This window comes from Syngnathus leptorhynchus, chromosome 5, assembly GCF_054491065.1.
Source record: "Syngnathus leptorhynchus isolate UIUO chromosome 5, UIUO_Slep, whole genome shotgun sequence".
Lineage (NCBI taxonomy): Eukaryota > Metazoa > Chordata > Actinopteri > Syngnathiformes > Syngnathidae > Syngnathus > Syngnathus leptorhynchus.
The window spans coordinates 14,409,961-14,424,156 of record NC_141199.1 but is presented as its reverse complement, the minus strand read 5'-3'; the positions used below and the strand labels follow the sequence as shown (position 1 = coordinate 14,424,156).

General features: G+C 41.4%; 3 protein-coding genes across 5 annotated transcripts in view; 2 read left to right on the top strand and 1 right to left on the bottom strand.

Moving 5' to 3' along the window:
* LOC147057133 (solute carrier family 22 member 7-like) overlaps positions 1–9,645 on the top strand; it is a 29,030-nt gene extending 19,385 nt beyond the window's left edge. The window contains exons 3-12 of one of the 3 annotated variants that reach the window (XM_085911327.1): positions 7,091–7,239; positions 7,399–7,502; positions 7,587–7,741; positions 7,812–7,980; positions 8,053–8,176; positions 8,245–8,354; positions 8,736–8,950; positions 9,032–9,140; positions 9,227–9,433; positions 9,524–9,645. In XM_085911327.1, the coding sequence (XP_085767453.1) occupies positions 7,117–7,239; positions 7,399–7,502; positions 7,587–7,741; positions 7,812–7,980; positions 8,053–8,176; positions 8,245–8,354; positions 8,736–8,950; positions 9,032–9,140; positions 9,227–9,433; positions 9,524–9,554 (1,347 nt within the window). In that variant the 5' untranslated portion in view covers positions 7,091–7,116 and the 3' untranslated portion in view covers positions 9,555–9,645. Of the gene's footprint in view, positions 1–6,864; positions 7,240–7,398; positions 7,503–7,586; positions 7,742–7,811; positions 7,981–8,052; positions 8,177–8,244; positions 8,355–8,735; positions 8,951–9,031; positions 9,141–9,226; positions 9,434–9,523 lie in introns of those variants that run through there. The other 2 variants (XM_085911325.1, XM_085911326.1) reach the window with 2 other exon arrangements.
* On the bottom strand, positions 26–4,692 carry synpo2b (synaptopodin 2b). Its single transcript, XM_085913087.1, has 3 exons — positions 4,461–4,692; positions 1,967–3,864; positions 26–793 (listed from the first exon to the last, which is right to left on the bottom strand). Exons 1-3 carry the CDS (start codon positions 4,675–4,677, stop codon positions 416–418), a joined length of 2,493 nt encoding a protein of 830 aa, XP_085769213.1. The 5' UTR covers positions 4,678–4,692; the 3' UTR covers positions 26–415.
* Positions 9,646–10,176: 531 nt separating the features above from the next.
* On the top strand, positions 10,177–12,512 carry LOC147057132 (solute carrier family 22 member 7-like). Its single transcript, XM_085911328.1, has 9 exons — positions 10,177–10,557; positions 10,628–10,731; positions 10,842–10,996; positions 11,107–11,275; positions 11,354–11,477; positions 11,554–11,663; positions 11,741–11,955; positions 12,035–12,143; positions 12,239–12,512. Exons 1-9 carry the CDS (start codon positions 10,177–10,179, stop codon positions 12,447–12,449), a joined length of 1,578 nt encoding a protein of 525 aa, XP_085767454.1. The 3' UTR covers positions 12,450–12,512.
* Positions 12,513–14,196: the final 1,684 nt, after the last annotated feature.

The window sequence follows — 14,196 nt, the reverse complement described above, 5'->3', positions numbered from 1 at the left end:
TTAGAAAGAACAAGAAGTCCACTTTTTTGTCAAGTTTTAATGCTGTATTTGTGCACAAGGAGCAAACAAAATGTTTCATTCTCACCAAATGGGTGAGTAGGCATGCAACACACAGACACACCTTTTAAGTTAACATGCCAACATGAAATAGTACATTTTGACACTCTATGAAATATACTTCAATTGTGGAAAATGGTGTTTTGTGTCCCAATGGATGCATCATTAATCAAAGAGAATTTTGCGAAATGTGTCACAAACAAACACGTGAGTGAGGGAGCTGTTTTTTCATATCTAAGTGAGTGCACATGTATTTTATGCAGAAATATAAATTTTACATTGCACTTGTCTTTGTTTGGGTCAAGGGTTAGCTGACCCTCACCCGTGAACAATTTCAGTTAACACAACATATATGTTTTTAAAATGTGGGAGGAAAAAGTAAGGGTGTCGGTTTGTCCCGTGCACATTTCATCCTCATGGGTGCTGAGGTCACGTAAATCGGGGTCGTACGACAGTAACCCTCACTCGCAAGCGACACTCTGCGCTTCCATTCCTCCGGAGGCTCGGGCAGGGCCCCTCGGGTCGCCGCGACGTTGACATGTGAGGCGACCGGTGACGAGGCGCTGTGGATTGAGAAGGCGTCGTCCACTGAACCGAAAGGGCTTCTGGACGCAGCCTCCCAGGGTGTGGGTGGCTTGTAGAATGCTCGCTGAGGATGCTGTGTGGCCACTGGTGGCATAGGCCCAGCAGAACGGGAGGGCCTCGGCAGGCTAAAGGAGCGCCTTTTGCCATGTCCCTGACAAAAAAAATACACTGTCAAAATTATTTATTGTTATAAATTATTTTTATATAATTATATATATATATAATATGAGTGTGTGTATGTGTGTCATTTATAAGATTGCAAAATTGCGTTACTCTGACTTTGAGTTCATATGACAAATAATATTTTTGTGTATCAGATCATAGGGACAGAAAGAGAGAAATGTACACGTACAAGAAAAGCAGCTGGACACAGGAAGTGCACAAGAATGAGAAAAGAGAATTTTAATTGTGCTGAAAACAAGATGTGCATGAAACAATTCCATATCAGAAAGAGAGACACAAGGAGATCCGACTTTTTTTTTTTTTTTTTTTTTGTCAAATTGATGTTCATAATATATTGAACTTCTTTGCCATAAAATACAAAATGTCTGATGACTTCGGAATGAGATTGAAGGAATTCAAAATTATATCTAAGAAGTGCATGCAGGTGTCTTCAAAACATGCCATAAAATTAAATATATTTTATCAACACATCCATGTGTTACCTTTTCCCTCAAAGAATTCAAAATTCCTGAAAATGTACTGACACCCTTCTACTGTTTGTCATCATTTATAGGTGATATTTAAATATCTATGCTTGTTAATATAAATAATTGGCTTGAAATAATCGGTGAGCTACAGTAAGCCATTCTTAAGAATCATTCATTATTCTCTTTGACTTCCTGTTTGCATAACTTTCAGAAAGATGAGCTAGCAAACCTTGAGGTTTATATTCCGCAGAAGCATGCTTAAGCTCATACGCTGTCAAGTCAAGCATTTTATAGGAGGGGGGGGGCTGCTTTATCCCCCCCCCCCCAACAAGTGTCATGTTGATTGCATTGCCTCGGCACGGCTATTTCTGGAGCTAATTTAGCATCGCAACAGGCCTCCACTGTTTAGTTGTCGCCACCGACTTCTTCGCTGAAAATTTTGGCCGAGGTGCCATTTGAAATGTGCCTCGAGTAATTACAAATGTAGGATTGAAAGATGAAGCTAAGCCGCTATCCCTAGATGGCCGCTGGAGAAGCGTGCTAGCAGCTTGGACGCTAGGTGCCTGCTTGGCGCTTGGCTGACGACCAGCGTGTTTTGCATCCAAGTGAGCGTCAACTGCGAGAAGCTCAGCCCATTTGGTGTTTTGCCGAGCAGAGGAGTTTGATGAACTTACCGGTCCTGAGGACTTAGCTGAGGACTTAGCGGAGGCCTCTGACTTGCTTTCAAAATCAGGCTCAGAGATATTAGAAGAATGAGAGTGGGCAGATCTTTGTTTGAGTTTCTTGGTAATGTCGAACTTTGATGGCGGTACTGGTTTGGCGTTGGGACTTTTAGCAACTGGAAGTACATGATGGTGGAAGAGTGATGAGTCCAAATGATATGGCTGATGTTTCACGATATCGAAAGTGTTGATTTGCTTTGGGACTGATTTGGGTGGCGCCGCGGAGGTTTTTTTCGGATTATAAAACGGGGAGTCAAGTGGATTGTAAGATAAAGGAGGTGGCGCGCGGACATTAGATGAATATCTCCAGGAGTGGGGTAAGGACATAGTTGGAGAAGGGCATCGTATTTCAGTTGCAGTCGGACCGGCGACAATAAACTTCTCCATTCGGGACTGTCTTTTGGAAAATAACTCTGCGCCTTTTCCCGTCATGGCGCGAGCACCATGATCAAAACCCTGACTGAAGACTTGACCTTTTGGAGGAGCCGGTGAGATTTTAGATGTGATTGGTTTCATCGGTTTTGGTGGACAAGAGGCGACAGAACTTGGTGCGCTGTCTTGCTTGCTCCCGGTCGTTAACTGTGGGTGAAGTGGAGTGAAAGTTGGACGGTACGCCATGACCGATCTTGGCAGAGGTTTGTTCCAACTATTTGTGGTTGGCTGAAGACGTGACTGAGAAGACGAGCCGACCGACACCCTGCCAACGGCAGGTGTTTGAATCTTTGCCTGGGCTCGATCCGCTTCCCAGGAGTTGGGCAACTTTTGAGCTTCAGAGATGTAATGGTGGTGTCTCTGGGGTTCTGGGAGATATTTCGTTTGGGAAACTGAACTTCTTGAAGGGATACACGGTTCACTCGGAGGGCTTTTTAACCAAGGTGGACATTTTGGATTAATGACAGGCTTTGGTGCCACCGGGGGTGGTTTCGGGAGTTTAATTGCTCTGGGTTGCATGAAGTTACAAGCTTCAGCACCGAGGCTGAAACAATCTTCCTCCGACTCCATATAAGCTCTGCTTTCTCTACCGTCCGAGCCTTGTTTGGATATCTGTTGCTGTTTGTTAGAGCTTTTACGTCTCGTCTCTGGGAAACAGCAAGTCTTGATCGCTGGCACAGATATTCGCTCATCTCTGGAGGCTATGATATCTCCGGTCGGAGACCAAGCTTGTTGGTTTGAGACGATAGGGACGGGTACCTTGAACTCTGGTTTTCTCACTAGAACAGTACCAGCAGGCTTGCTCTGATCAGCCGGCCCAACTCGAACCCCTGAAAAGGGCTTTGCCGTCCTGTTTGACACCGAAGATCTTTGCTGGTCCATCTGATGAATATGTCTGTTCATGAAGTTGCCCTGTTCGGAGTGATCAGATATTTTCCTCATGTTGTACAAATTGTTTGTGTATCCAGGTTCTGACGGTGCTTTGGAGTATAATCCTTTCTTATGGAGCTCTTGCGCCGCGACAACTTCATCCATACGTTTACGACGATGCGCAAACATCAATACTCCCTTTCCTTTTGTCCCGGGAAGAACTTCCATCTCTCGAACACTTTCCCAGTTCACACTTAAATCATGCTGCCGGAGATATACGGAGTACTCTTCTCCAGACTCGGACTCGCTGGATGTGGCAAACCCGGTCTCTTGGATTTCTTCCAATCGGTCTTCACTGTTAAACTTACTCTTACCAGTCCCGTAACTTACTAGTGTGTACTTCTTCACCCTCTGCCGGCGTTTTCTGAAGAGGAGAGCTCCTTTATTTTGAGGGTCGGGTGCGTCAGTCAGAAGGCGAGCAATTCGTTTACATTTCGACTTAGTCTCCTTAACTTGCTTTTGCGATTGGCTTTCATCTTGATCAAATCCTTAAGCGAAGACAGAGAAAGAGGATAAACATATTAATGGAAATGACGTTTTTTGTGACTAACTCTTTCGTTATATTTATCCGTTAGGTTTTTTGGAATATCGACTCACTTTCACGTTGACGCCATCCTTCAGCTACTTTCATATAAAGTCAGCATACTAACTGGAAGCTTCTGACAGCTCTTCCATTGCAAAAGCAAGCGCTCTAATAAAAGCATCATATTCACTTACAGCGAACTTTGGGAGGTGTGTCGGGCAAGCAACGGAAGGACCTCACTTTGAACGAAAGGTCGGATAACACCACTGGCCTGACACATGCTGGTGTCCGTCAAATTAGCTTCTGCTGGCCTTACCGTTTCGTCATATTTTATTCTTGTCCCACCATGACTTGTAAGGCTCTGCATTACCATATCAAAATAATCATCACTCTGATCGTACTTACTGTTTTAAAAGCGTTTTTTTTTTGGTTTTTACATAATTTAATGACATTTTAAAGATTTTTTTGTACATATTTTAATGTTGCACAAAAGGAACCAATAACTGGACAGTTTGTACTATCAATGCGACCTATTGAGTAGAAGATCAATATTGTACTTACGTGTACACCTCGCCCCGTGGTTGTCCCGCAGATCTGTGTCAGACTCGGACTTCCACGTCTCTGCCTGCTCAGCACCCTCATCTGAGATTCCAAAGGAGACTGCAACAGGAGGTGCCTTGCTGCTCCCTCCTTCTTCTAAAGAGTCAACCCCCCTGCTCTCAGTCCCTTGGCCCTGCCTATAACTGCCCCCCTGGGGCTCATCAGTGGCCAGGGTCATTTGAGGATCAGACCCGAAGGAGGAGGTAGATGAACGTAAGAGTGGCCTTGGCAGTTGTCCACTGTGAAGTTCATGGCACTCTGATTTTGAAAACAGTGACATTGGAGAGGTTTCAATAGTGGTTATCTTTCTCGGGTCGTAAATTTCCTCTTCCTCCTCAACCTCGCTCTCGTCATACAAGTGTTGCTCAAGAATCGATTTTGAGTGTTGTGATTCTAAAGATCTTAGAAGCTCTTCATCAGACTCATCTTCATCAGATTCAGGGATACCACGTCCTTGGAAACCATCCAACCGAGAGACCGAGGCATCAGTGTTTTCGGAGTCCTCAGCTTCTGATTCCATTTGCGATTCACTTGCAAAGTTCTCAGCGTCTCCAGTGATGCCTTGGTTAGAAGACAAACACCTCTTTAAATTCCTAAGATATTCAAAAATGACATTTCTAAATGAGTAATTGTTGCATCACACGTCTTAAAAAGAGTGCCACTTTGCTTTTTGCACTTTCATTCGAGCTGTAAATGGAATGGTATGTAATATCATGAGGAAAACAGCCTTCACCTTCCAAGTCAACAAGAAAAAGAATTAGATGGATGCACTCCAAGTTCTCTTGTTTATAAAGGGAGGGTTGCTGTCACCTTAACAAGTGTGGCAGCAGCAACATTTCCATTTATGACTGTTTCACATATTGAGGAAATGACCCGACAGCTAAAGCCATTGTTTTAGCGTTATAAAATGCCAATATATTTTTAACTGAATTTAAAAAAAAAATGTCACCACAGACATTGGTTTAGTAGAAAAGCAATCCTTCAAGACAATCTCGTCATGACATTGTCATGCCGTCACCACAAGGTGGTATCATAGTTGTGGTTATTTGGGGGGGGGGGGGGGGGTAGTAGGCCTAATACAACAGAAAATATACAGGCTCTTCTGTAGAACTCTCTTCTCACTCGGTTCCACTTCATGTTACCACCTTTGGTGCAGCAAGAATTTCTGCTTCCAAGTAAGGCATTCATTTTGCTACCATGGCCTGTCTCCATGACAACAGGAAGTCGACATCTTTGAAAGAATTACTTGGTCCGATGCATGACCCCCTTCAGGACTGACCTCGAGCTGATTAGATGTTTCCATTGTGTTGCCTTAGCCAAGGAGTTGATGTGATGTATGTCTTGTATGGATATGTTTGGAGTTGGGAGGTATTTATAGAGTAGCCTTGTCAAGGTAAACTTATTTTGTCTCCCCCGAGTTAAGCTTTTGTGTCATTGAAGCACAATTAACACTCCTACAGATCTCTTTAAATAAATAGCAGCTTGCTTTTTTTTAATAAACAAGCAGAATCTTTACTGACGATAATTCCATGTATGGGTCCGTATATACAAAAGAAATCACCCGATGCTTACTATGATATTTCAGCTAATGGATTAAGTCAATGGGAAAATAGCTACTTACATAGTTCATAGTCCCTTTTTTCATCCATGAAATAAGTCCTTTTCTCCTATTCATTGAGATCCAGCTTTGTAATTATTATTTCCTTTATTTTTGTTCAGGTTCAGATGGAAAATTAGAATCCAAGCAGAGAAGAGACAAATTAGAGTGAATTATAGGTGTTTGGGTCAAGCACCAACTGGCTGGAATGCCGCTTTGCTCCTTCTCTACTCTATTTAAAGAGCAAGAAGAGGTGTCGATGCTCTCTTGGACACAGCTGACTTAGCATCTCACATGGTTGCGATAAGGAAAGATCATGCCCTCGACAATAGCTTAGATAGATTTAAAAGATATTAACATTGATTTGAGTCACCAAAGGAGATTAGAACCTTTGTGAATGTGTAACAATGGTCTTAAATCATTGGTTTGATGAAAACAATAATTGTATTGCTTTGTCTTCTGTTGTAAAGCATGCTGGATGCCTCATTGTCGTGTGGCGTTCCACAGGGGTCAATTTTGGGGCCACTGATGTTTAAGTGTATTCTGGGTTTCATCTTTAGAAGGCATGATATTTTCCTTTCTGGATGAGTTGAGGGTGTGTCACACAGCAGTTAAGAAGGCCTGCACTAACCACAGATCACTCGAATGCAGTTCAAGACATTTGTAATTATTAACATCACAATGATACATTTTACCTTGCACAGAGGAGAGCACACTTCACTTCTGCTGTGGAAGTTCAACTCAGGGACATCTTGAAAGTTATCCAAAATGAAATTTGACAATATACTTTCAGAAATAGGTGGCGTTGGAAAATTTCAAATTAAATTAATCTTGATCCAGGTCTTATCTCGAATCACGGTACCTTGTCACTTCCTGCTCAATAACTTCATGGCCGGGGTTCCCGTTCATCACTGCGATATCAGCACTCTGGATAACTTAAACATCTCCTCGAATTTAACTTTGGAACAGAAGCTGATCTTTAGTATTCCGACAGAGACGGACGGGACCCTGAGCTCCTGTATGATGTTTTCCAAGCCTCGACATCCAAACCTGTTGAACAGCAGTGAGGAGTCATCGGTTGTTAAGTGTCAAAACGGATGGGTATACGACAAAACCTATTTTAAATCGACATTAGCAACAGAGGTAAGTTCTTTAATTTGATAGGAAAAAGGAAATGGGAAGTGAGCCTACAAATATTTGGGATTGTTTTAGAAAGAATTCTGCTATGGTGATTAATAGCATTCCTACAACTAATTAAATTACCGTATAGCAAAGTCTTTTTATTTTTTTATTTCTTCACAGTGGGATCTTGTGTGCAGCAGGAAAGGTATGAACAAAGCAACAGCCACCATCTTCTTCATTGGTGTTATGTTAGGAGCGCCTTTGTTTGGATTTCTTAGTGACAGGTAGCTGGAATTAAATTCTTGTGTCATAGAAACAAAGCTGTTGTCTTGCAGTAAATAAAGAGTGTGATTCTTTTTTCTAACCAGATTTGGCCGGCGCCGGCTGCTCTTGTTGTCCTATCTGACAACTATGACATTTGCCGTGCTAAGTGCGCTCTCCACGTCCTATGCAATGTTTGGAATTATGCGTTTTCTCACTGGGATGTCCATTGCTGGAATAAGTATCATCTCAATTGTTCTAAGTATGTAAAGTCACCGTTTTTCTTCAAATATTGCACCACGTTGGCTGAAATTTCAGATGTATTTTCCCAGATTTAGAGTGGTTGGGCGTAGAACAGAGGACACTCTTTGGTATCATCTTCAGCCTTGATTGGACACTTGGAAGCTGCATTTTGGTTGGAATGGCATATTTTGTAAATGAATGGAGGTTGCTCATTCTGGCCGTGACCTCACCCTTGATATTGGCCCTGGTTGCTTGGAGGTATTCAAGGGTCAGACCGTCCTAATGTGTGTCGAAATACTTTGGAGGTGACACCGCATTTTTTATGTCCAGGTGGCTTCCAGAGTCTGGAAGATGGCTTGTGGCTAAAGGGAAGATCGATGATGCCCATTATTACATCAATCAATGTGCAGAAATGAACAACAGATGCAAGTGCATGGCCAATATCACGCCCAGGGTTTGTTCGTTTTTGCTTTGGATCAATCAGATGACCGTGATCTGATGGTTTGTGTCTTTGTTTTACAGGCTTTGTTGGAATCGGTCGAAACCCACACCGATGACAGGAAGTACACTTTTATTGATCTTTTCAAAACCGCAAGCTTAAGGAAACTTGGCATATACCTTGGGATTGTATGGTAAGGTTTAAAAGAACGGGTGATGGTTAAAATTATTCGCCAGAAAACTTTTTTTGTCGCTATGTAATTCTTTGATCTTGCAGCTAAATCTGAATACTAATTACATAGCAGGAGCTCAAAGGTTGAACCTTTGTTGAAATATTAAAACTGTTAGTTGAACATTTGAAGAAGCACAAATTAAATACTGTGTGTTAAATAGTGAGCGTTAAAGGAGAGGTTATGTAGATTTCTGAACTTTGGATAGAGCCAGACACCAGCTAATCAATGTCTGACTTACTGCACAAATCTCATTTTGTTATTGATTGTACAAAATTAGTAGAAAGCTAAGATGAGCTTTAGTGTGGAGTTTCTATTTTTGAATTGGTCGTTTTCTTCTTTCAGGTTTGGCGTTGCGTTTACTTACTATGGAATAACTCTCAACATCAGCGGTTTTGGATTAAACCTGTACCTCACTCACTTTGTATTTCTATCAATTGAAGTACCAATGAAGATTGCCATTTATTTCTTATTGGAAAAAATTGGGAGAAGCCCAGCTCAGAGCGGGACACTGCTTTCAACTGGTCTATTCCTTTTCATCAACATGTTTGTCTCAAAAGGTTTCTGCTTCTTACATTCTGGGTTAAGGGAGGAATTTACATACAATGTACCTTCTGACAAAATGTTTAAACATCCTTCAGATAAGTGGATCATTCGGACGATTATTGGAGTTCTAGGAAAAGCCGTGTCGGAAGCATCGTTCACAATCATATTCTTCTACACAATTGAGCTCTATCCCACAGTTATACGGTTAGTCAGTAACAAGCTTGGTCAAGCATTTTTACTCTTCCAATCCGGTGTTGCATGACATGAACCATTTTTTCTCTATCATCTAGACAGAACGGTCTAGGCTACTCTTCCTTTGTAGCCCGACTAGCTGTGTCCATATCTCCACTGATCATGCTTCTTGAAGATGTGTGGCCTCTCCTACCACCCATGACTTACTGCGCAACAGCGATTGTGCCCGGTTTAGTAGCCTTATTCCTGCCTGAAACTAATAATACCAGAATGCCTGAGTTCATAGAGGACCTTGACATACCAAGGTAAGGTTTTTTTTTTTTTTATTTGAATACTTATTTGAACATAGTTTTTCCTGGATCAAATGACTAACCTGACATTTTTATACATTACAGGGAAAAAATAACAAGGGGGAAGACCATCTAATGAAGAAAAGAATAAACTGATGTATCCTGGCCATACTCTACTCAGCCTAAATGAAAAGGCAAAGAATTGTGGAACTGCAAAAGTATTTGGCAATAAAGTTTGAAGATAAAATAATTTAACTGTTTGTATGACTGACATTAGGTGTTTTAAGATAGACTGAAGATAGACAAAGTTGGTGTTGTACTTTTCAATTCATCGAACAAGCTGTAACAAACTACAGCACAATACAAGCACATTCATTGATGACCTGCTAATGACCTCACACCAGAATGGCTAACATTTAGCTAGTTGATAGCCAACCAAGTATAATTTGCTGATTTTCATATCACTCACCAAACTAAGTATATAAATCAACTGTGACTTATGACGGATTCAACTTCCTGGTGAATAATAACAGATGGAAGGTTCTCTCTCAAGTAAATTATTACATTTTTGGTTCAAAGCACAAGTAGGTTAACGAGAGCGCAAACTAGCAAGCGTGTTCTCGTAATGTGTAATTGCAGACAGCTCTCAATATCTCACCATGCTGTCATAGATCGCCAAAAATATCCATTAACTTAGGCTACAAGACTTTTCCCGTTTTCTCTGTGCCTCACTCCGCATTACCAGTTCAACTTTCACGATGAAGTTTGATGACGTGTTGGCAGAAGTGAAAGGCTTTGGGCCGTTTCAGTATAGACTGATGCTAGCGTTGGCAATACCTCGTCTGGTTTTGCCTTTTCAATTTTTACTGAATAATTTCATCGCGTTTATTCCTTTACACCACTGCAACATCAGTGCTTTAGATGATGACGATGTTTTTAGAAATCTCTCCAGTGAGGAAAGACTCATAGTCAGTATTCCGGTAGAGGATGACGGGAGTTTGAGCTCTTGTCAGATGTTTGCACAGCCTCAATATCATCTGCTACGGAATTCCTCCAACACGGCAGTTTTGCCGACAGTACTTTGTCAGAATGGATGGGTGTATGATACCTCCACCATGAAGTCTACTCTGGCCACAGAGGTGAGTTGGTCCTCAATTTCTCTATAAATCATCATATAAATGTTTAATTTTGAATCGATTGGCTCTTCAGTGGGATCTGGTATGTGAGCAAAGGAGAGTGAACAAATCCACAGCTAGTATTTTCTTCTTGGGCGTCATGTTTGGAGCAGCAGTCTTTGGCCATCTCAGTGACAGGTCCTTATGTTTATTTATATTTGTTTGCACTTTTTATTTTTTTGCTTGAGCTCTTTCAGCATGACAGACATTATTTTAGTCTCTTTTAATTCCATGTTTTTTTCTGGCAGATTTGGCAGGAAAAATATGCTGTTGCTGTCCTTTGTGATGACCATGATCTTTGGATTTGGAAGTGCTCTATCGACTAATTTTGCCATGTTTGCAGTCATGAGGTTCTTTACTGGCTTTGGAGCTTCTGGAGTCAGCATAGTTAGCGTGGTTTTGTGTGAGTTTTATTTTACATGTAACTAGTAAATCAAACAAGCAACTGACAACAACAACAACCTAGAAATTGACTTTTTCTCTGTCCCGAACAATGATGATCTCTTCTCATAGGTATCGAATGGGCCGACATCAAGCATCGGTCTTTCTTGCTCATTTTATTGAGCTTGGACTGGAGTTTTGGATGTTCGCTGCTTGGTGCGCTTGCCTATTTAGTGAATGATTGGAGGTACCTAATGGCGGTGGCAACCAGTCCGCTCTTGCCGGCCATCATTTATTGGTGGTAAGGAAAAAATATCAAATTATTATTATGATTATGGTTGTGAATATTGTAACTGATAATTAATTTTTGTGTGTACAGGTGGCTTCCAGAGTCCGCCAGATGGCTGGTGAGCCAAGGAAAGTGTAACCCCGCCTATTTTTATCTAACCAAGTGTGCAATAGTAAACGGCAGAAAGCAGTTTATAGATGACCTAAAACCTGAGGTGCAAACTATTATTGGTGAATTAGAACTATTTTTTTTATGTCATCTAATCAATTGAGCTCTCCCATCTGCTGCAGGATTTGTTAAAAAGAATCGTGCTTGAAAATGAAAAAGAGAAATATTCAATTTTGGATCTTGTGAGGACTCCAAGGTTGAGGAGACTGACTGTAATTGCCGGCACTGTGTGGTATGACTCAATTTGACAAGGTTGGACAGTATTGGAAAAATGTCACATTGCAGATCAATCTCTTCTCCCATTGATAGGTTTGGAGTAGCCTGCAGTTACTACGGCATCGGTTTGAATATCTCTGCATTCGGCATAAACATTTTCCTCACGCAGTTGATCTACGGTGTCAGTGAAATACCCGCCAAAATTTTCTGCCTTTTTTCAATTAACAAACTCGGTCGAAAGTTGAATCAGAGTGGTGGACTTCTTCTGACTGGATTGTGTTTGTTTTGCAACATACTTATCCCGCCTGGTAAGTGACGAGAGTGCGAGAAGCTGGAAGATCTACTCAGTGGGCTAAGAAATGCGTTTCTCGGATATCTTTGTTTCAGATATGGCAGTGTGTCGGACAGCATTGGGGGCACTGGGAAAGATGTTTTCCGAAGCAGCTTTTACAGTTTTGTATTTGTACACGACAGAAATCTATCCGACTGTATTGAGGTCAGTAAAACACAATGAGCAGAGATTTATGCATGCCAACACTTTTTGGTACACAAAGCAAATGACACTGCGGGTTCTTATTTGTTCTGTGACAGACAAAATGGTTTCGGCTGCTGTTCTTTCCTCGCCCGTCTCGGTGTGGCAGTTTCGCCCTTGGTGGCTCTTCTTGAAGAAGTGTGGGTCAGTTTACCCAGATTGGTGTTTGCCGTGATGGCTTCAGGTGTTGGGTTGTTAACCTTCCTCCTTCCCGAGACAAATAACGCCCGGCTACCAGAGACAATCGAAGATGTGGAGCTGAGGAAGTAATTGGACATATCACTCAAGATCGTAGATGGAATTTAATAAATGACAATACAGTGTCCTTTACATTTCAGATCAGACTTCACAAGGATAACAGCTTAGTTTTTACAATTGCTATGAAACACCTAACAAAACTCCGAAGCCAAGAATTCTCTTTGACAACTGTAGCTCACGCAACACAATGATTGAATAAAGATTCTCCCAAAAAACAAGTTTGCACGGTTTTACATGTGACTGAAAAATTGTAACTATGTATCATACTTTGCACTGAACAGATTTTTCCTGAGCTTGAGCTTTCTGACATCTTTACTGCTCTTCAGCTGAAAATTTGCATTCATAACACAGTAAGCTTTGCATTCAAAGTTTAACTTGTCACTAAATATTAACTACCAAACAAACAGGACAAAAAAATAAAAAGCTCTTCCAAAGTCAGAAGGGGGATGATCATTTTTTTGTAGACAGGAACAACAGCTCAATATTTAATTCAGCATTCCGAGTGGCACTTTCGAGATGAAGTTTGACGACGTGTTAAGACAACTGAACGGTTTGGGGAAATTTCAGTTCCGGCTCATTTTATTAGTAGTTATTCCTCGCGCCACTTTGCCCTTTCATTTTCTGTTGAATAACTTCATTGGGTTTATTCCTTCTCATCACTGCAACATCAGTGGTTTAGATGACGGCGGTGTTTTGGGGAATCTCTCCGATGAGCAAAGACTAACTGTCAGTGTTCCAGTTCAGGACGATGGGACTCCGAGTTCCTGTCTGATATTTACTGAGCCTCAGTATCATCTTTTGATGAACTCCTCCAACACAACTGAGCTACCTGTAGTTTGTCAGAATGGATGGGTTTTTGATACGTCTGTCGTCAAGTCTACTGTGGCAACAGAGGTAAATTGGATCTACGGATGGACGGATGTTATAGTCAAACAGCCGTTTTCTCAGATGAAAAAAAACGTTCAGGTAAAACTGTGTTTTTGTTTTGGTAAAATGTTTTTATGTTAACTCAGGCAAAACGGGATGGGCCTCTGCAACTTCATGGCCCGTTTGTGTGCAGGCCTAAGCCCACTGATCTACTTCCTCGAAGACGTGTGGGTCGGCTTGCCGAATGTCATCTTTTGTGTCTCGGCTTTAACCGCCGAGCTGTCTACTTGTTTGCTTAAAGAAACCGCAAATATACACCTACCGGAAACCATCGAGGACGTGGAACAATCGAGGTGATGAACTTCAAGTTTTCAATACATCACTCACCATCAGTTATTCAATGTAGACTTTGTTTGTGTTTTAGAACATGGCGAACAGAAACGGCAAACAGGGACAGACTAACAGGATAACGGGAACTAACAGGACAGAGACAAACAGGCAGCCACTAACTTGCAGCGACTAACATGCAACAACTAACAAAAAAGCAATAGTTGGTTCTCTGGAGTGCATGTTCATTTATCAAGTATAAAATTAAACAACCAAATGAAAATGTGTCTGGAAGCAAGCCCGTCTGCATATTTACGACTGTTACGTAATAACTGTCCCTTTCCTTTCTGTCTTTCTTAAACTACTACATGCAATACCCTCGTTACCCACTAGAGAGCGTCATTTGAAAATTTATCACTAATACCTCTGAATGGGTTAAAGGCTGAACATAGACCATCAAGTGAAATAACATAAAAACCCAATACAGCCCGTGCGCGTTCCGTAACAGCCTATATCAAAAAAAGTTATTTAAAAAATGCCAAAAATAAAATATACAATTAAAAAA

What these genes read in the sequence shown, in the direction of transcription:
- synpo2b (XM_085913087.1), bottom strand. Translation starts at nt 4,677, where the DNA reads ATGACCCTGGCCACTGATGAGCCCCAGGGGGGCAGTTATAGGCAGGGC. An exon ending in CCACGGGGCGAGGTGTACAC is followed by an intron (nt 3,865 to 4,460) that starts GTAAGTACAATA and finishes TCTTCGCTTAAG; the next exon opens with GATTTGATCAAGATGAAAGC. An exon ending in CAGCTAAGTCCTCAGGACCG is followed by an intron (nt 794 to 1,966) that starts GTAAGTTCATCA and finishes TTTTTTTGTCAG; the next exon opens with GGACATGGCAAAAGGCGCTC.
- LOC147057132 (XM_085911328.1), top strand. Translation starts at nt 10,177, where the DNA reads ATGAAGTTTGATGACGTGTTGGCAGAAGTGAAAGGCTTTGGGCCGTTT. An exon ending in AGTCTACTCTGGCCACAGAG is followed by an intron (nt 10,558 to 10,627) that starts GTGAGTTGGTCC and finishes TTGGCTCTTCAG; the next exon opens with TGGGATCTGGTATGTGAGCA. An exon ending in TAGATGACCTAAAACCTGAG is followed by an intron (nt 11,478 to 11,553) that starts GTGCAAACTATT and finishes CATCTGCTGCAG; the next exon opens with GATTTGTTAAAAAGAATCGT.